At 47.1% G+C, this 19,656-nt stretch overlaps 1 protein-coding gene across 1 annotated transcript in view; it reads left to right on the top strand.

The window, feature by feature from the left end:
• Nucleotides 1-10,449, top strand: part of LOC149450860 (polyunsaturated fatty acid lipoxygenase ALOX15B-like) — a 53,766-nt gene extending 43,317 nt beyond the window's left edge. Inside the window, exons 10-12 of the mRNA XM_089691346.1 lie at nucleotides 5,785-5,885; nucleotides 9,773-9,943; nucleotides 10,128-10,449. Of these exons, the coding sequence (XP_089547472.1) occupies nucleotides 5,785-5,885; nucleotides 9,773-9,943; nucleotides 10,128-10,307 (452 nt within the window). The 3' untranslated portion in view covers nucleotides 10,308-10,449. The remainder of the gene's footprint in view (nucleotides 1-5,784; nucleotides 5,886-9,772; nucleotides 9,944-10,127) is intronic.
• The last annotated feature ends 9,207 nt before the right edge of the window (nucleotides 10,450-19,656 follow it).

Here is a 19,656-nt window from a genome sequence, read left to right as displayed (position 1 = left end):
CCTGCCTCTGCTCCCGGGGAGGCCGGGAGGAATCCTAGGCTTCGGCGGAGTTCGGGGGGGCGGGGTCACTCGTGGACGAAGCCCCGCCCCCGCCCGCACGGCAGTGAGGACGGGATGACAGCGGCTCCTCCGCTGACAAGGCACCTGTCAGGGAGGGTGCCCGGCAAGGGGAGATGTCCTGCTGCAGCTGCCGGGCTGTCTGGTGCTGCGGCCGGCGGGCCCTCTGTCAGCATGGAGCAGTGGCTCCGTCAAAAAAAAAAAAAAATAAATAAATTTTTCCACAGGTGCAGCGCTAGGCGGAGGGCTGGCAAGGGTCGTCAGGGAGCGTGGCTGGTGCTGGGCGGCAGGAGCGGCACAGACCTGCGGGACCCGTGGCTCCTGGGACTGGGAGGCCATCCAGTCATCGAGAGGAGGAGGACCGATCGGAGGGCGAGCTGTCGGAACCCGATCCGGGGGCGACAGCTGGCCGCTCGGCGCCGGTGGATTTTGGACGCGCGGCTGCTGGGACGTCTCCTGGGCAGCCTGGTGAGTTACCATTTTTTTTTTTTTTGGGGTCTGCTCTCTTCTTTTCAGCTGCTCTCCGGGAACTGTTGGGGGCGGGCTTCTGCGGTGTCGGGGGGCGGTGTCATCTCGTTGGGTATTGGTGCGGGGGTCTGCGTTTTGCGGTCCGGCTGGGGACTTGTTGCGGCGCTTTGCGCTGGGCGGTAGTGGGGGTGCTGGGCCTGTTTCTGTGTGATTCCCGCCTGCAGGTGGGGATGTTTGCGGGGGCCTAGGGCAGGATAATGGGGACGCACGGGGGCCTGGTGTTTTTCTTCTCTGGGTTAGGGTCAGGGGTGGTTACGGCGGGGTCCGGTGCTCTGGGCTAGGCGGCCCCATCCACAGTTTTGGGTGAGGGTGCAGGGGGTGCCAGGGCCGGGCGGCTTCGCAGTGTGCCTGTGGTTCGAGGGCCCGTTGGTGTGCATTGACATTCAGATGTACGGGAGTAGATTGGGTGAGGTGTGTATGTCGGGATCTTCCCGCTCTTGCTCTTGGAGCGGCTGCCTGTCGATGGGTCGAGGGTTGACGAGGGCAGGCGGGAGGACGCGGAGAAGCGGCGTTCTTTTTCGTTTATCCCGCGTGCTTTTGCTAATTGGTTGCAGGCTTTCGCGATTGTGGCCAGTGTCATTGGGGAAACGGCCCCTGAGCATTGCTCGGCGTTTTCTGTTCCCTTGACGCTATTAGCAAGGCTCCTGGGTTTAAGGGGGGATCACTGGGCTACGGTGCGATGCACAGTTTCGGCAGCGTAGGGCGGTTTACCCGTCATTGCGCTGGGACAATACGGTCCGTGGCCTTTGGATACAGCTCATGACTCCGGCGAGGCCCTCTGGTCTGTTTTCGGGGTGGGCAGGTGGTTCGTTCTCCCCGGGACAATCAGCCTCGAAGCGTAGGGGTTCTGCTGGCGGTTCCTGTTTTGTTCGGAGGGTTTCCGCATCCCGTGTACTTTGACTTCGATTCCTCCTTTTAGCGCGGAACGCACGGTCGGCCTTGCAGTATGCAGCGGTGGTTTCAGATAAGTTGCGTAAGGAAGTGGGTTTAGACCGCGTGGGTGGCCGGTTTCCTTTTTCTCCCTTGGGGGGTTGTGCCCAAAAAGGAGCCTCATGCGTTTCAGTTAATTCCTCACCTGTCCTTCCTGGCAGTGGGGTCGGTGGCCGACGCCATCGATACAGAGTCAGGTGCGGTGTATTATACGTCGTTCGATGCGGCAGTCTTTCTGGGTTCTTCGGTATGGGCGTGGTGCGCTCCTGGCGTTATGGGATATTGAGTCAGCGCTTCGGCTGTTGTGGGTACATCCGGCCGGTCTTCGTGTTTTTGGGTTGTCGTTGGGAGGGCTCGTTTTTATGTTGTGAATTGCCTTCTCATGGGGTGTTTTATATCCTACGCTTTGTTCGAGCAGTTCAGTTCCTGCATGGAGTGGGTGGTGCGGGATGTCTCCGGGGTGCCTGCGGTCATCCGTTATTTAGATGATTTTCTTTGTGTGGGTCCGCCAGCTTCCGGGGTATGTGCAGTTTTGCTGGCCACTTTGCAACACATTGCACAACGTTTCGTTATTCCGCTGGCGTTGGACAACACGGAGGGCCCGGCTGCGGTGATTACTTTCCTGGGCGTTGTTTGGATTCCGGAGCTGTGGAGGGCCGGCTGCCTGAGGACAAGCTGTTGGCCTTCAAAGTTGAGATTCGTGGGGTACTGGGCAAGTGTAAGTTTCAGCTGCGGGCCTGGCAGTCGTTGTTGGGCAAAGCTTACCTTCGCTTACCGTATACTGCCGATGGGTTGGGTGTTCTGCCGCCGATTGCAAATTTGGCTCACCTTTTTGGATTCCTTCAACAGGCGAGCTCTGTGGATGTCTGGCCCTGGGAGCTATTTTGACCTGGATTGGTTCCCGGATGCGGCGGCTTCCGTGGGATATGGGGCCTTTTGCTGAAGTCGGTGGAGCGCAGTTCCATGGCCTGCTTCCTGGTGGGAGGCGGGGGGTTTGTTCTTCGTATCTTGGTGCTGTTGGTATTTTTTTCTCGTGGTGCTGGTGGTTGCTGTGTGGGGGGAGCATTTTTCGGAAGTAAAGGTTCATTTTCGGTGTAACATTTTGGGGGTGGATCGGGTCTCGGCTTCTTCGCGGTCGGTGGTTGGCCTGCTTCGCCATTTCGTGTTGCGTTGCCTGCAGCTGACCATTTTTCTTCATGCTGTGCATCTCCCTGGGATTGAGCAAACTCTGGTTGTCGCTTTGGCTCATTTTCAGTGGGACACATTCCGAGGGTTGGTGCTGGGGGAGGAGCACCGCGGGGTTCCTTGTCCCGACTGGCTGTGGGATTTTGCCTTGGGGTCGTTGCAGGCTGGATCCGGTAGTCGGGGAGTGTGGCGACATGGTCTGCATACTCGACTTAAATGGTGTGGGCCCCATCGTTGGTATGGGGGGCCCGGGAACATTCCCAGTTAACCGAGGTTTAACTGGAAGGTGGTGGTGCTGCACTGCGGACGGTATGGTTGTCTCCGAGCTGGTTGGTTGCGGCTGGAGGCCTAGTGGAATATGGTTGTCCGCAGGTGCATTTCGGATCGTTTTGGTGGTGCCTTCAAAGACCAACGACAACTCTTTATGTTTTCTGTTATAAGGAATGGTTGATGTGTTTAAACTTGATTGGTTAATAAAAGGCCGTGCTGGCCATTTACTCCAAAATTGGTGTTGTGTTTTCTGTAAGTATAGTAAGTAAAGGGGATTGGTATGGAAGGGTAATGGTGGTGTAGTGGGGTCTGGATGAACCTATCTCGGGTGCACTAGTCATGTAAATGTAGCACCCTCTTCGTGCAGCTAGAGGGAGCTAGACCCTAATGGTTAGTCATGAGCTGGTTAGCAGCTCAGTTTTGATAACCAGAGGGGTCAAATTGTGATCAGGGCTGAGAGACTCTGCAGGCTAGCCTCTCTGGAATTTCCCACTGCTGAGGCTTTTGGAGGAGGGCCCTGAAGGCAGTGGTGGATCTGAGGAGTGGCTGGCTGCACTCGAGGGACTTCGAGCCCCTTGCCATGCCTTCTATTGGGGATTGGCTGGACTCCCTTAAAAGTGTAACTGCCTGCTTAGTAGCAGGAGTCGGGTGGAGGGAGAGGGGTGAGGCTGAAGGAGGAAGGCTGCCAGGAAGCCTAGTGAAATGGGACCTGCCTGGAGCTGGAGAGGAGGATTTCCCACCAGCGCTATGGTGGGAAACCAGATTAGCCCCTACTAGTGACTGTACCTCATTTAAAGGAACAGGAGCCAGGTCCCCTGCTCAGGAAGAGTCTCCTGATTGCTGGGTGAAGAGGAGTTAATCTAGGGTCTGGGGTGGTACAACTAGGCGCTGCTGGCTAGCACAACAGAGGCTGCATCAGAGGCGAGAAGTTTGTGAATAGTTCAGGAAGTTGTCCTCAGATATGGGTTCCCTTGGGCATCCTATACCCCCCTTACCCTATCCAAGTTCCAATCCCATCAGTAAAATAACAAAATAAATGCTCAAGGACTGATTTCTGTCTCTGGATGAAGCTTGTGTGGAAAATGCTGAATGACTGGCTGTGCCAAACTATAGGGCGACCCAAATTCATCAGCAATCCCAAAGAGGGTTGTGCTGCATAAACACAAAGCAAGTGGTCTGTCGTTCCTGTGAGTTCTCAATGTGTTCCAGTTTCTTCCTACAGATCAAGAGGATAACTGGGGTGAGTAGTGCCAAAACTTTTTTTTGTTTTGGATTAAGCAAGGATTAAAACACCCTGACAAGTTTGTTTTTTTTTTTGTTTTTTTTTTTGTTTTTTTTTTGGCCTCCGTATCCATCTGAGATTTCCCTTCTTTCTGTCCCTAAAGAGAAGAGCACCCCCTTCATACAGTCGTGTTCACTGAAACTTACCCTCACCTCTTGTTCTTGTGACAATTTTGGATATACTCTCACTTTCTGTCTCAGTAACAATGATCACCAGGACAAACAAAAAGGGAGAATCTTTTTAGCGGGGACACAGACAGCAATAAAACCTTGGCAGAGGTTCTAAAGCTACTCATAGATGGGTCATGTTTTGATCAGCCAGCAGGCTGTTCTAGGGGGGGAAAAAAAAGAATGGATTCCCCCTTCCACAGAAGTAAGGTGGATGTCGGCATCTTCCACTCTGTGCTATTGTAATCTGACAGCGTAGACTTCTCCCTTGTCAGAATACACTGAACAGCACTGATCAAATTAAAAATTTCCAGCATTCCTCTGACAGAAGTTGATCGTTACATCAACTGCTGTTAAGTGTGCAATAGATGGATCAAAATTCAGTCGGTCCCTACTGAACCAGCCAAATTTCACTCCATCTATGGGCAGCTTGACTATTCACATTTGCCATTGCACACGCTAAATTGTCATCTAAATGTCTCCTTGCCTCTCCTGCCACTGCATACTGCTTGTGAGTGGGGCTTGTGAGCAAGCATGCATGAGTGCCCCCATAGCAACTGGCTTGCTGGGGGGCATTCAACGGGGGGGGGGGGGTGGCGGCCAGTAGCACCAGCAGGGGACCCAAGAAAAGGAGGATCAGGGCTGCTCCATGCAAAACTATTGCACAGAACAGGTAAGTATAACATGTTTATTTTAAAACAAATTACCTCTACAGTCACTTTAAAGTGTGTGCCTGACTGACTTCCTGAATTACGGTTCCAATCTACCAGTCTCTCAACCTTTTTAGCACAGAGGAACCCCTGCCAATTTAATATACAGTACCATGAACTGTAGATATGTGTGATGGTCATGGGAAGAATAATCCTCACATTGGTGTTCATTGGAAAGATTCCCCTCTTACAATCATTGTTGTCAGTGGTTGCTTATCTGAGAAGCAGAAATTGCTCATTGTTCAAGGAACCCCTGGCAACCTCAGAGGAACCCTGATTGAGAAAGTCTGCTATAGACAGTATTGACCAGTCTACTGAAATTGAGTGAAGATGCCCCACAGACTGCTGCATAACCCAGACATTCCTTTGTGACTGTTCTGGGAGGGTTAACCAAATCAAGTTAGAAAACCTTTATTATAAATGCTATTATTTCCCCTGAGAAGTTAGTGTTCACTATTCCTTGTGCCATTGCCTAAACAGGAACAACTGTTTCTACAGCATTTCCATTTAGAGGAAAATCCTATGCCTGCAAACTATTGAAAGCTTGTCAGATCATGCATGCACATTGTTCTCAAGTCTATGGCACATTTTATATACATGTTAAATTGGCAGAGGAAATCACTTTCTACTAAAACTTGGTTCTCTTTTATGACAGAAGTCCCATCTTTCTTGGCAACCAAAGATTCTGTTATCAAATACCTGACAATGGTGATCTTCAGATGTTCTGCTCAGCATGCAGCTGTCAATACTGCTCAGGTGAGTATAATAGTACTGGTACTCTCCTTATGTACCGGTGATTCTGGGTTGGTAATTAATTTGCCTACACAATAAGTTTAGCAAGTTACAAGCATTTGGAGGCGGCATGCTGAGGGGTTCTGAGGCAATCTGCGGGGGGGGGGGGGGGTAAAGATATGCAAAGGGGTATGACGTTATATGGCTGTTACAGAACCACACCCATTTTAAATGCCCCACCCCCAGTTAAGATACATGCTCTGCCTACAATGGCTGACAGGACACTTGGCAAACAAAAAGGAGTCCTTGAAAACTTTTTGGGAAAGTTGACCTCTATGCAGGATGGGGGCCATTGCGGAACATGTGAAAGGGTCCCACTGTGTGTTTTTAATAAAGGACTTGTCAAATGTTTTTATATACTTTTCACACTTTCTTTGATGAGTAGGGTTAATACGTACCTCATACTCATTCAAATATGGGGAGGGGACTGGGATCTGGGGGCCAACTTGTTAAAGGGAGCATCCAGATTCTGAGGAGTCACCCCCCCCCCCCCCTCCGCATCCCAACAACCACCAGGGCTGTGGGGAAGAGGCCCTTATCCTCATCAACATGGAAACAAGGTGCCTGGGGAGGGGGGGGGGGGGTAGACCATCTCCCCCAAAGCACTCTTCCATTTTGAGGGCATGTGGCCTGGTTCAGAGGGAGGCACTCATCCCCTTCCTTTCCCCTTCCTTTCCTGGCCTACTGGGCTGCATCCTTGGATAAGGGTCTTGGGATTTTGAAGAGGACCCCACGCTTTTTTTTTTTTCCATTTCTTTTTGAACAAAATTTCGAAAACTCAAACTGCAAAATTTTGAATCAAGTTGAAGAGGGAAAAATATCCAAAAACTAAAAAAATAAACAAATCCCAAAAAACAAATCTTCACTTAATGAATGTAAATGAAACAAATTTTCCAGCGTGCACATGTCTACCTCAAACATACTCTTCTCGTGTCCCCTGCCAGCACTCCTCCCTCCTCCCTTTGAAGTGCCCCCATAGCAAGCCGCTTGCTGGGGATACACTTGTGTGGGCTCGATACAGATCTGCACTGCCTGCGTCCATAGACAACATAGCCCCACCCCCTACATAGGATTTGACAGTGGCCTCCTGCTTCCTCCGCAAAGCCTGTGAGAATAGGGAGAGAGGACAGAACTGCTGCTGACAGGTACAGCACTGGACTGAGTTAGAACTCCAATACAGGGAATGCATTATGGATATAAATTCTAGGGTATGTTTCCTCAAACTCATTAGAACTTAACTGGAAAAGTTCCTTGGGTAAGCTACAGTTGAATGTGACTAACAGCTACTAGCTATACCATGACCTGGGTAAAGGAGAGCCTTCAGACACTTTATGCATACTTGCTTTGGGACATTGACCCAAAACATTTACCCAAAAAAAATAATTCTGGAAATGTTAGTTGCCTGGCTGTCGCTTTGTTTCAACACATTTACTAGGGGCAAATAGTGCACTTGCATCCATTTTCCCCAGAGCTTAGTGAATGTGGTGAAGCTTTACTTTGTTAACCACTTGCCGACCGCATATAGCCAAATGACGGCTTCACCGTGAATAGCTAGTTCTGGGAGGATGTCATGACGTCCTCCCAGAACGTGCCCTCATGGGGGCACGCACCCAGCAATCTCCGTGAACGTTGTGTCCTACGGACACAGCTGATCACGTGATGTGGTAAAAGGCCAATCACAGCAGCCTTTTACCACGTGATCAGCCGTGTCCAATGACACTGCAGATCACCTTTAAATGCAGTTGCCGGGTTTCTGCTGCACTTTCCTCACACTGTCACAGTATGAGTAAAGTACTTCCGAGAACCAGCAATTGTTAGAGCATGGATCGGCACTGATCAGGGCACTGATGATCAGAGCCCTGATCAGTGCTGCCTATCAGTGCAGCCTCATCAACGCACATCGGTGAAGGAGAAAAATTACCTGTTTGAAAAAATGTCTGTTTCTATTATAAAATTTTGCAAAATTTAAATAAATCTAATATAAAACACCCAGCGGTGAGTAAATACCACCAAAAGAAAGCTCTCTTTTGTGTGAATGACAATTGCACAGTCATGCAATGCTATACCCATATTCAATTTTTATAATTTTTCAAAGTGCTACAGCACTGAAAGGTGAAAATTGGCTTGGGACCAAAGGGGGTATAAGTGCCTGGTAGGCAAGTGGTTAAGAATACCCAATCTGGTACATGGAAAACAAACCTCACAGCATTTTGCTTGCACATAATTGGATGATAGAAACCAGTAGCGCTTTACCACATTCACTAAGCTCTGGGGAGACTGAGTGCAACTGCACGTGCAAAGTGATAGTCTATTTGCCTTGAGTAAATTCAAGACTCTGCGTCCTTAACCCCTTGACGCCGACGTAACACAAATATGCGGCCTCACGGACCTGGGCTTTTTTCCGTGGGGCCGCATATTTGCGTACCTGTCTCTGTGCTGGGAGCGCGCCGCTCGGGGCGCTCCCAGCACCAAGACCGCGGTGTCACTGAGAGCCCCGGGTCCCGTTCTAACGATCGGGACCCGGGACTCCCGATTCCAGGTCACGTGATCGCTGTGATAGCCTCTGATTGGCTATCACAGTGATCAATCACTGTGCAGCCCGGCCCCCTTGTTTTCTCTCTCTATGAATGGAGAAGAGATACATTGTATCTCTCGAACTCCTGACATAGAGAGATAAAAAAAAAAGTTTGTAAAAAAAAAAGATAAATATTAAAAAATAAAAGAAAAAATAAAGAAATACCTAGATCAAGGTTTGATCTAGTTCAGTACCAGGGTTAGTGTTTGGGTCAGGGTCAAAGGTCAGGATTTTAAAAAAATTGGTGTTAGTGTTAATGTCAATGTCAGTGACAGTGTGTTTTATATAAAAAAAGACAAAAACAAAATGCGCACTGTTTCTGGACTGTACTACGGGTACAAACAACAAATAACATACACATATATGGTATCGCTGCGATCGTCAAGAACTGGAGAATGTATTTTGGGTTGTTCTTTGGTGGTAGGTTATGGTCGTAACAAGAAACACAGTTAAATTTAAAAAAAATGATTTTTTTACTATTTTGGCCCAGTTTTCCTTTAATAATAAAAAAACATTAGGAGCTATCCATGACTATTTACCACCAAATGAAAGCCCAATTTGTACATCCAGGTGGATTATACCTTGTTTTTTTCAGGACAAAGTAGTTGTGACGATATGTACGGTTTTACTAACACGTCAACGTTGCAGAATTGTGCTTAGGCATTTAGATTTGTTTTACCCTTAGGCGTGAAGGGGTTAATAACTGATGGCTCGTCAGCGTGATTACACACCCTCTTCCCGACAACCCAGGGGACCGCACATCCTTTTTAAAACCTTTTTTGGCATGGGGTTCCCCTTACCCTTAAAATCTGTTCCAGACCCAAAGGGCTTACTATGAAATGGGGGGGACCCCAAGTGCAGTTTTTTAATGCTGGCATTCTTTTGACATTCAGCTGTAAGTGGGGAATACCGCTGACAGCTGGTGAGTCATCGGTTAAGGATAAGGCAGCCACCCGCTCCTTAACAACCTGCTATTCACAGAAACACTAGCACAAAAACTGAAACACGCCGGCAAAAAATGCTGCAATTGAGTGCTTTTTATCCAATGTTTTTTTTTAAGCTCCTAGTGTGCATGGAGCCTCAGTCACTTTCTTAGAACGTGTGCAGATAGGGACTCCTCACTATCCTTCTTATAATTGTTATTGGTGAATTGATCAAAACATATTGAAGCCAAAGGGTCAGGCAACATTCATAAACAATGGCAACTCCCATGTTTAGTGTACAGGTTGTGGAATCCTAACCTATAAATTTTTATTTGCGTTTGCCTCCTCTGCAGTTTGACTTCTATTCCTGGATGCCTAATGGCCCGGCCACCATGAAAAGCCCCCCACCCAGCACCAAAGGTGTCACTACAATGGAGACTATTTTGGAGGCATTGCCGGATGTAAGCAGTACAACCGGTGGCATAAATTCTGTGTGGGTTCTCAGCAATGAGCCCATGGATAAGGTGAGTGCCTGGAAGTAGTGGGAAGTAATACACAAATATGCCCTGGGCCTAAAAACTGTATAACTATGTCAAATAGAACCTGACAATCAAATGCATTTCCAGGGTCTGCTACAGCATGTGGTCATTATTTAATACTGAACAGATGAATTAAAAGAAAATCATAGCAAGGTCTCCTTTTTTACAGAGGCGTCTAGGATATTACCCTGATGAACGTTTTACAGAGAAGACCCCACAAGAGTACATTAAGAAGTTCCAGTATCAACTGTCTGAGATCTCCAAATGCATCCAGGAGAGAAACAAGACTATGCATCTTCCCTATATCTATCTGGATCCAAGTGAGATAGAAAACAGTGTCTCCATTTAATAGTAATGATGGATATACTGGCTGATTTTGCTCTTCAGTTTTTTCAGTGCTTTGTATCTTTACTGTCCATGTGTTACGGTATCATAGCAAATTAAGAGAATGTGAACAAAATCTCTACAGAAATAAAGGCTTTCTCAGGGAATATCTTTATGTAAATATATTTACCATCTATTTGATTGCTGTTTTGTTAAAATGGTCCATTAATCAATATAAAGCTATATTAAAAATCCTGCCAAGATGAATACAAAAAAGGATTAGATGCTTAACTTTTCCAAAGAAAATCATGTTTTGGGTTCACTCAAGTACTGCTTTCATAATAAAGGAGCTTAAGCATCAGTTTAGGTTGGTTAATCCTTTTCAGCAGGGATTTGGCTTTAGTTAAAGTGGTAGTAAACTCTTTATACTTTTACCTACAAGATTATAATAAAGCTTACCTGTAATTAAAATGAAGCTCCTAAATGTGCACTGTTTAGGAGATATTCACTCTTTTGAGAGTTGGGGCATGCACTCTGAAGGAATGGCACGGGTATGCCGTTCCTCCAGAGCACTGTACCGTGGCCCGGGATGCATATGCTGGCCACCATCGTTGTTTGGCCAGTCAGACGGCCAGAGCTCATGACCTTGGAAAGAAGACCGGATGAAGATGAAAGCCTCTGCAGTGGTGACAGCTTACTGCTGGAGAGCTTCGTTTTTAAGGCAAGTCCTTCATAATGTACTAGTATACAGTACCTTGCAGGGGATTTTTTTGGGTTTTCTTTAAGCTTCAGTTTACTACTACTTTAAGATGTGGTGTTGGGAAGAGAGTCTTCCAGTACTGCTGCTATTTTCTGTTTAGAATAAGGGTGGTGGTAGGGCAAACTGGGCTGCCTTTTTAGCGCTCTAATTAGTGTATTCATACCCCTTGAAACTTTCTACATTATGTCATGTTAAAATCCCAATAAAATACATTTACATTTTTGGCTGTATGTGCTAGACCAACACAAAGTGGCACATACCGTATTTTTCGCACCATAAGACGCACTTTTTCCCCCCCCAAAAAGGGGGGAAAATGTCAGTGCGTCTTATGGAGCGAATATAAAGCGGCCAGTCCGGTATTTTTGCGGCCACCATGTCAGAATACCGGGCCGGCCGCTCAGCTGTTGTCTCCTGCAGGGCCTTACCTGTTCCTCGCTCCAGCGCTGCACAGTCTTCCCGCGCTGGCTTCTGTGACAGCCGGGTGCCCACTGCGCATGTGCTGCGCTTTGTGAATGATCCGGTGTCTTCTGGGACACATGAAGGGTCCCAGAAGGCGCCGGGCCATTCACAAAGTGAAGCACTTCTCGCACCTGCGCAGTGGGCACCCGGCTGTCACAGAAGCCGGCCCGGGAAGAAGAGGAAAGGCAACTCCGCGGAAGTAGGAGCGGGTACCTGTCAAATTCAGGTAACCGCTCCCCCTCCCTTCCCAAAGGTCAGCAGTCTCTGGTCATTCCCTGCACTGTGTCCGCAGTCTCTGGTCATTCCCTGCACTGTGTCCGCAGTCTCTGGTCATTCCCTGTACTGTGTCCGCAGTCTCTGGTCATTCCCTGCACTGTGTCCGCAGTCTCTGGTCATTCCCTGCACTGTGTCCGCAGTCTCTGGTCATTCCCTGCACTGTGTCCGCAGTCTCTGGTCATTCCCTGCACTGTGTCCGCAGTCTCTGGTCATTCCCTGCACTGTGTCCGCAGTCTCTGGTCATTCCCTGCACTGTGTCCGCAGTCTCTGGTCATTCCCTGCACTGTGTCCGCAGTCTCTGGTCATTCCCTGCACTGTGTCCGCAGTCTCTGGTCATTCCCTGCACTGTGTCCGCAGTCTCTGGTCATTCCCTGCACTGTGTCCGCAGTCTCTGGTCATTCCCTGCACTGTGTCCGCAGTCTCTGGTCATTCCCTGCACTGTGTCCGCAGTCTCTGGTCATTCCCTGCACTGTGTCCGCAGTCTCTGGTCATTCCCTGCACTGTGTCCGCAGTCTCTGGTCATTCCCTGCACTGTGTCCGCAGTCTCTGGTCATTCCCTGCACTGTGTCCGCAGTCTCTGGTCATTCCCTGCACTGTGTCCGCAGTCTCTGGTCATTCCCTGCACTGTGTCCGCAGTCTCTGGTCATTCCCTGCACTGTGTCCGCAGTCTCTGGTCATTCCCTGCACTGTGTCCGCAGTCTCTGGTCATTCCCTGCACTGTGTCCGCAGTCTCTGGTCATTCCCTGCACTGTGTCCGCAGTCTCTGGTCATTCCCTGCACTGTGTCCGCAGTCTCTGGTCATTCCCTGCACTGTGTCCGCAGTCTCTGGTCATTCCCTGCACTGTGTCCGCAGTCTCTGGTCATTCCCTGCACTGTGTCCGCAGTCTCTGGTCATTCCCTGCACTGTGTCCGCAGTCTCTGGTCATTCCCTGCACTGTGTCCGCAGTCTCTGGTCATTCCCTGCACTGTGTCCGCAGTCCTCGGTCATTCCCTGCACTGTGTCCGCAGTCCTCGGTCATTCCCTGCACTGTGTCCGCAGTCCTCGGTCATTCCCTGCACTGTGTCCGCAGTCCTCGGTCATTCCCTGCACTGTGTCCGCAGTCCTCGGTCATTCCCTGCACTGTGTCCGCAGTCCTCGGTCATTCCCTGCACTGTGTCCGCAGTCCTCGGTCATTCCCTGCACTGTGTCCGCAGTCCTCGGTCATTCCCTGCACTGTGTCCGCAGTCCTCGGTCATTCCCTGCACTGTGTCCGCAGTCCTCGGTCATTCCCTGCACTGTGTCCGCAGTCCTCGGTCATTCCCTGCACTGTGTCCGCAGTCCTCGGTCATTCCCTGCACTGTGTCCGCAGTCCTCGGTCATTCCCTGCACTGTGTCCGCAGTCCTCGGTCATTCCCTGCACTGTGTCCGCAGTCCTCGGTCATTCCCTGCACTGTGTCCGCAGTCCTCGGTCATTCCCTGCACTGTGTCCGCAGTCTCTGGTCATTCCCTGCACTGTGTCCGCAGTCTCTGGTCATTCCCTGCACTGTGTCCGCAGTCTCTGGTCATTCCCTGCACTGTGTCCGCAGTCTCTGGTCATTCCCTGCACTGTGTCCGCAGTCTCTGGTCATTCCCTGCACTGTGTCCGCAGTCTCTGGTCATCCCCTGCACTGTGTCCGCAGTCTCTGGTCATCCCCTGCACTGTGTCCGCAGTCTCTGGTCATCCCCTGCACTGTGTCCGCAGTCTCTGGTCATCCCCTGCACTGTGTCCGCAGTCTCTGGTCATCCCCTGCACTGTGTCCGCAGTCTCTGGTCATCCCCTGCACTGTGTCCGCAGTCTCTGGTCATCCCCTGTACTGTGTCTGCAGTCCATTGGTTCAGAATATTTTTTTTTTCTTGTTTTTCACCACTAAAACCTAGGTGCGTCTTATGGAGCGAAAAATACGGTAATTGTGAAGTAGAAGAAAATGGTTTTCAAAAATGTTTTACAAATGTGAAAAGTGTGGTGTGCATTTGTATTCAGCCCCCCTGAGTCAATTCTTTATAGAACCACCTCTGGCTGCAATTTCGGCTGCAAGTACTTTTGGGTATGTCTCTACCAGCTTGTCACATTTAGTGACATTTTTGCCCTTTCTTTGCAAAATAGCTCAAGCTCTGTCAGATTGGATGGAGAGTGTCTGTGGTTATATTTGAAAATTGCTGTTCACAGATTCTCAATTGGATTTAGATCTGGACTTTGACTGGCCCATGCTAACATGAATATGCTTTGATGATTCTAAACCATTCCATAGTAGCTCTGGATGTATATTTAGGGTTGTTTGTCCTGCTGGAAGTCTCAGAAGAAAATCTGTTAATCTGCAAGATTTGAGACTAAGATTGCCCTGTATTTGGCTGCATCCATCTTCCCATCAACTCTGACCAACTTTTTGCAAACTGCAAATGGGATTTCTTACAGGCTTCTTTCAACAAAGGCTTTCTTCTTGCCACTCTACAAATCTGGCCTTTATGGAAGAGTGTACGACTAATAGTTGTCCTGTGAACAGATTATCCCACCTGAGCTGTGGATCTCTGCAGTTCCAGTCTAAAGTTACCGTGGGCCTCTTGGCTGCTTCTCTCCTTGGCAGTCCACCTAAACTGACAGGCTGGGCATGTCCTGGTAGTTTTGCAGTTTTGCCATACTCTTTCCATTTTCGGATGATGGATTGAACAGTGCTCTGTGAGATGTTCGAAGCTTGGGATTTTTTTTTTTTGTAAACTAACCCTGCTTTTAACTTCTCCACAAATTTATCCCTGACCTGTCTGGTGTTCCTTGACCTTCATGATGCAGTTTGTTCACTAATATCCTCTAACAAACCTCAGTGCTTCACAGAACAGCTGTATTTATACTGAGATTAAGTTACACACAGGTGGACTCTATTTACTCATTAGGTGACTTTTGACAGCAATTGGTTTCACTAGATTTTAGTTAGGGGTATCAGTGTAAAGGGGACTGAATACAAATGCACGCCACACTTCTCAGATATTTATTTGTAATAAAATTTGAAAACTATTTATCATTTTCCTTCCACTTCACAATTATTTGCCACTTTATTGGGATTTTATGTGATAAACCAACACAAACATTTACATGTTTGGTTGTAACATGACAAAATGTGGAAAATTTCAAGGTGTATGAATAAGTTTTCAAGACATTGTACCTGTTCATAGCCCAGTTAAAGACTAATGTATTGCTACCCCCGAAGGAGCTGCTGGTTTTGGGCTCACTTTCCCACTTACAGCACCCACACAGTATTTTCTGCACACTTTCAATTGGCTCGGTAATCAGTCTAGGGGTTTTGGTATTTTATTGGGGAATGATGAACTTAGATGGGGAGGGGTACATGGGATACCCCAAACTGTAGAACCTTGTACAGGAAAAACAGTGGACTTGTTAAGTCTCTGGCTCTCTGTGATAAGATGCAAGTTGTATAGCACAGCTATGGGAGTAGTAGTGCAAAAAAAGCAGTCTTTGCTAAAAAGGAGTGGTGACACATCACCTGGCTGTCTTGCACCACACCTGGCTGCTCCGGTCCCCTGATTGAGAAATGGTGTGCCATTGGCTGTCTTACACTACACTGGGCTATACTTGGTCCAGAGTCATGAGGTATTGTACTTCACTGTCTCTTCTCCTTTCAGCGATGGCTGGTTTAGTACTCTCTCCCAATTTGGAGCTCTTGGACTCCAGATCTATTACTGCCTCCTCCAATTTTGGCTCATTCTGACTCTCTGGCTTAGACCTTAGAGGTAGCTGAGACCTTTAAGCTGGTCTGGTCTCCCGAGGCTCTCCTCTTCCTCTCTGCTGCAGTGGCAGAGTCCCAGCACAGGGGTTCCTTCCAGATGCCTGTAACCTGGCAGCTTGGAGAGTCCAGAGTTCAAAGTAATTAAGAGCTTATGGCTTGTCTCCCCAGTTTAGTGGAAATCCCATAGATTTTCAAGCTGCTAGCCCTGTTCTCCCTCCCACTGTGTTCTGGAACACTCCAGAAGACAGGGTGAAGTAATAGGCCAGCAATCTGTGAAGCACTGCACAGCCTCCTAAACAAACCCCTGCTCCTCTGCCTAAAGCGGAGTCAAACTGAATTTGCCTAACACTCAGCAACCTAGGAGGGTGCTTCAAATACTGTACAAGCAGAGGTTTTTCAGCTCCTAGTGTGCATGGAGTCTTAATACAAAAACCTGCAAAACTTTTGTTTCTCAAGGCAATTGTTTTCCTTTCAATCTATTGTGTCACTTAAGCGTAGTACTCATGAAGAGAATATTGGACGAATGATCACCTGTTATTTTTTGCATGCTAGTCTGGTATCAAAAACGAATAGGTTAACAGCGTTACAAAAATTCTTGTAAGAATACAACTTCCCACAAAGATGTTACAGTACATAGTTAATCTGGTTGAAAGGCAAAAGTCCATCCAGTTCAACCATTATAAAAAAAGTGATAATCCTACACCCACATTTGATCCAGAGGAGGGCAAAAAACCCAGCAAAGCATGATCCAATTTTGCTTTTTCAGGGGAAAAAATCCCCTGAGAGGCAATCTGATATTCCCTGGATTAACTGTACCTATAAATGTTAGATACACAGAATATAACTGGATACTAAGAATCCAGACCTTTTTTTTTTTTTTTTTTTTTTTTAAAGCAATTCACTGAGCTGGCCAGAACCAACTCTTGAGGGAGTCTATTCCACATTTTCACACTTCTCACAGTGAAGAAACCTTTTTGCGTTTTGGAGATTAAATTTCTTTTCCTCCAGATGTAAAGAGTGCCCCTTTGTCCTCTGTGATGACCTCAGGGTGGAGAGCTATTCACCATATGAACCACTGATGTATTTATACATGTTGATCATATCCCCCTTAATCTCTTCTCAATACTGAATAAATTCAGTTCCTCTAATCTTTCCGAATAGCTGAGCTTCTCCATGCCTCATCAGTTTGGTTGCCCTTCTCTGTAATTTCTCTAGTTCCCCAATATTCTTTTTGTGAATTAGTGCCCAAAACTGAACTGCATATTCCAGATGGTCTCACTAATTTGTACAGGGGTAATATGTCTCTCTGGAGTCTATACTTTTAATACAAGAGAAAATTTTGCTCGCTTTAGAAACTGCAGCTTGGCATGACATTAGTAAATGTGTGATCTACCAGAACTCCCAAATCCTTCTCCACCATTCATTCCCCAGTTGTACCCCTCCCCCCCCCCCCCCCGTATGTATGCATGACCTTACATTTATCAACATTAAACCTCATTTGCCACATAGTTGCACAATTAAACAGTGCATTGAGGTTGGCTTGTAAATTGGAGACATCCTGTAAGGACGTTATTCCACTGCACAGCTTGCGTGGGTTTCCTCCCACACTCCGAAGACATGCTGGTAGGTTAATTGGATCCTTTCTAAATTGGCTCTTGTATATGAATGTGAGTTAGGGACCTTAGATTGTATTCCCCTTGAGGGTTAGGGCTGCTGTGAACATATAATATATATGTAAAACGCTGCGTAAATTGACGGCGCTATACAAGTACCTGAAAGAAATAAGAGAAGACTTCACAAGAACAAATACAGAGGGTTCACCACAAGGTGCAAACCATTCATAAACCTAAAGAATAGAAAAGCCAGATTAGACTTTGTCAAAAAACATCTAAAAAGCCAGACCAGTTCTGGAAAAGCATTCTTTGGACAGATGAAACTAAGGTTAATCTGTACCAGATTGACGGGGAAAAAAAAAAGTGTGGAGAAGGCTTGAAACAGCTCATGGTCCAAAGCACACAACGTCATCTGTAAAACATGGTGGAGGCAGTGTGATTGCATAGGCATGCATGGCTTCCAGTGGCACTGGGTCATTGATGTGCATTGATGATGTGACAGAAGCAGTTATTAGAGATATGCTGTCAGCTCAGATTCAGCCAAATGCAGCAAAGTTGATTGGACAGCGCTTCACAGTACAGATGGATAGTGATCCAAAACACACTGGAAAATCAACCTAGGGGTTTTTGAAGAAAAAGTGGAATATTCTGCAATGCCTGCGTCAGTCACCTGATCTCAACCCAATTGTGTATGTAATTCACTTGCTGAAGGCCAAACTAAAGGCAGAAAGTCCCACAAAGAACAACTGAAGACAGCTGCAGTTAGAGCCTGGCTAACCATCAGAAAAGAGGAAACCCAGTCTTTGGTAATGTCCATGGGTTCCAGACGTCAGGCAGTCATTGCCAGTAAGGATTCTCAACAAAATATTAAAAATGAATATTTTATTTATGATTATATTAATTAGTCCAATTAACTTACATTTGAGCCCCTGAAAATGGAGGAACTGTGTATAAAAATGGTTGTAGTTCTTAAAATTTGTACTTGATATTTATGTTCAAACCCTTGAATTAAAGCTGAAAGTCTGCACTTCAAATTAATTTGGATTGTTTAATTTTAATTCTGGTGGCAGACAGAGCCAAAAGTATGAAAATTGTGCCTGTGTCCAAATATATATATGGACTGTATAATAAAGTCAAATATGGGTCTATTTTTTTTCAATTATTCTTCGCTACTAGACTTAGCTAACTTGTGATGTTGTCCTGGTGGGCTGACCCTCCATTTATCCCAAGATTCTGAGTTTTTTTTTTTTTTTTGGTATGAATGGTGACATGGGCGCACCTTAGTCATTATATTGTCCCCCTTAGTCTGAGACCTACACTTACTTGCCACTTTATTAGGTACAACTTGCTAGTGACAAGAAAATATCCCTCACACCATTACATCACCACCACCACCCTGAACCATTGATACAATGCAGGATGGATCAATGCTTTCATGTTGTTTACGTCAAATTCTTAGCCCACCATCTGAATCTCGCAGCAACCAGTCTGCTCATTCTCCTCTGACATCAACAAGGCATTTTTGTCCACACAACTGCTGCTCACTGGATATTTTTTCTTTTTTGGACCATTCTCTGTAAACCCTAGAGATGGTTGTGTGTGAAAATCCCAGTATATCAGCAGTTTTATAAATATTTAGACCAGCCTGTCTGGCACCAACAACCATGCTACGTTCAAAGTCACTTAAATCCCCTTTTTCCCCCTTCTGATGCTCGGTTTGAACTTCAGCAAATTGTCTTCACCACATCTAGATGCCTAAATTAATTGAGTTGCTGCTATGTGATTGGCTGATTAAAATTTTGTCACCAAGCAATTGAACAGGGGCACCTAATAAAGTGGCCCTTGAGTGTATATCTCTGTTGGATGTTGGGAGGTGTTGGTGTGTGCATGTTCCTCTCCTTCCCCCAGTTCTCTCCTGCCCCATTCTTCTCTTTTCCCAGTTTGAACCTTTCTTCCATGGGTTGATCATGATTATGCAATTTGTTTTAGGATTGTTACTTTGGCATTATGTAATATGTTATTGCTGGCTATAGAATTATTGCTTTCACCTTGGTGCGCGCAACAATACCAAGTGTGTGACGATACTACATGTGTAATTTTTGTGCTTTTTCAGGGCAACAGTGACACCATAAAACTACATGATCAATGCACATCTTATGCAGGTGTAAAAACAAGGTGCAGGTAGGTCTATCAGAGTATTAATGCAACTGCTGGACCTAATAACCTAAGGGCTAATCAGGCATGGGTAATGCTTGGCCAGGAAACCGCACTGAACCCAGAAGTGACAAAATGCTTGTTTTGGGGTTTCTTTAACAAGAGGGGAGATCTGTGAAGAATGTGTTTGCCTTATCTCCCTCCACTGTACCTGCCATGCTCATTCCAGACCCACATGAAAGGCAGTGGAGCCTGGAATACAAAGTGAGGGTAGTGGGGCCTGTACCCTCAAAAATGTGGGGAAGTGGTCAGGTGGGCTTTACAGTCATCTAAACCACTTTCAGCAGAAAGCCAAC

The sequence above is a fragment of the Staurois parvus genome, unplaced genomic scaffold, assembly GCF_062004578.1.
Source record: "Staurois parvus isolate SC_StPar_1 unplaced genomic scaffold, SC_StPar_1.0 ptg000562l, whole genome shotgun sequence".
NCBI lineage: Eukaryota > Metazoa > Chordata > Amphibia > Anura > Ranidae > Staurois > Staurois parvus.
Note: the sequence above shows the minus strand (reverse complement) of the source record. Positions and strands in the feature narration are given on the sequence as shown.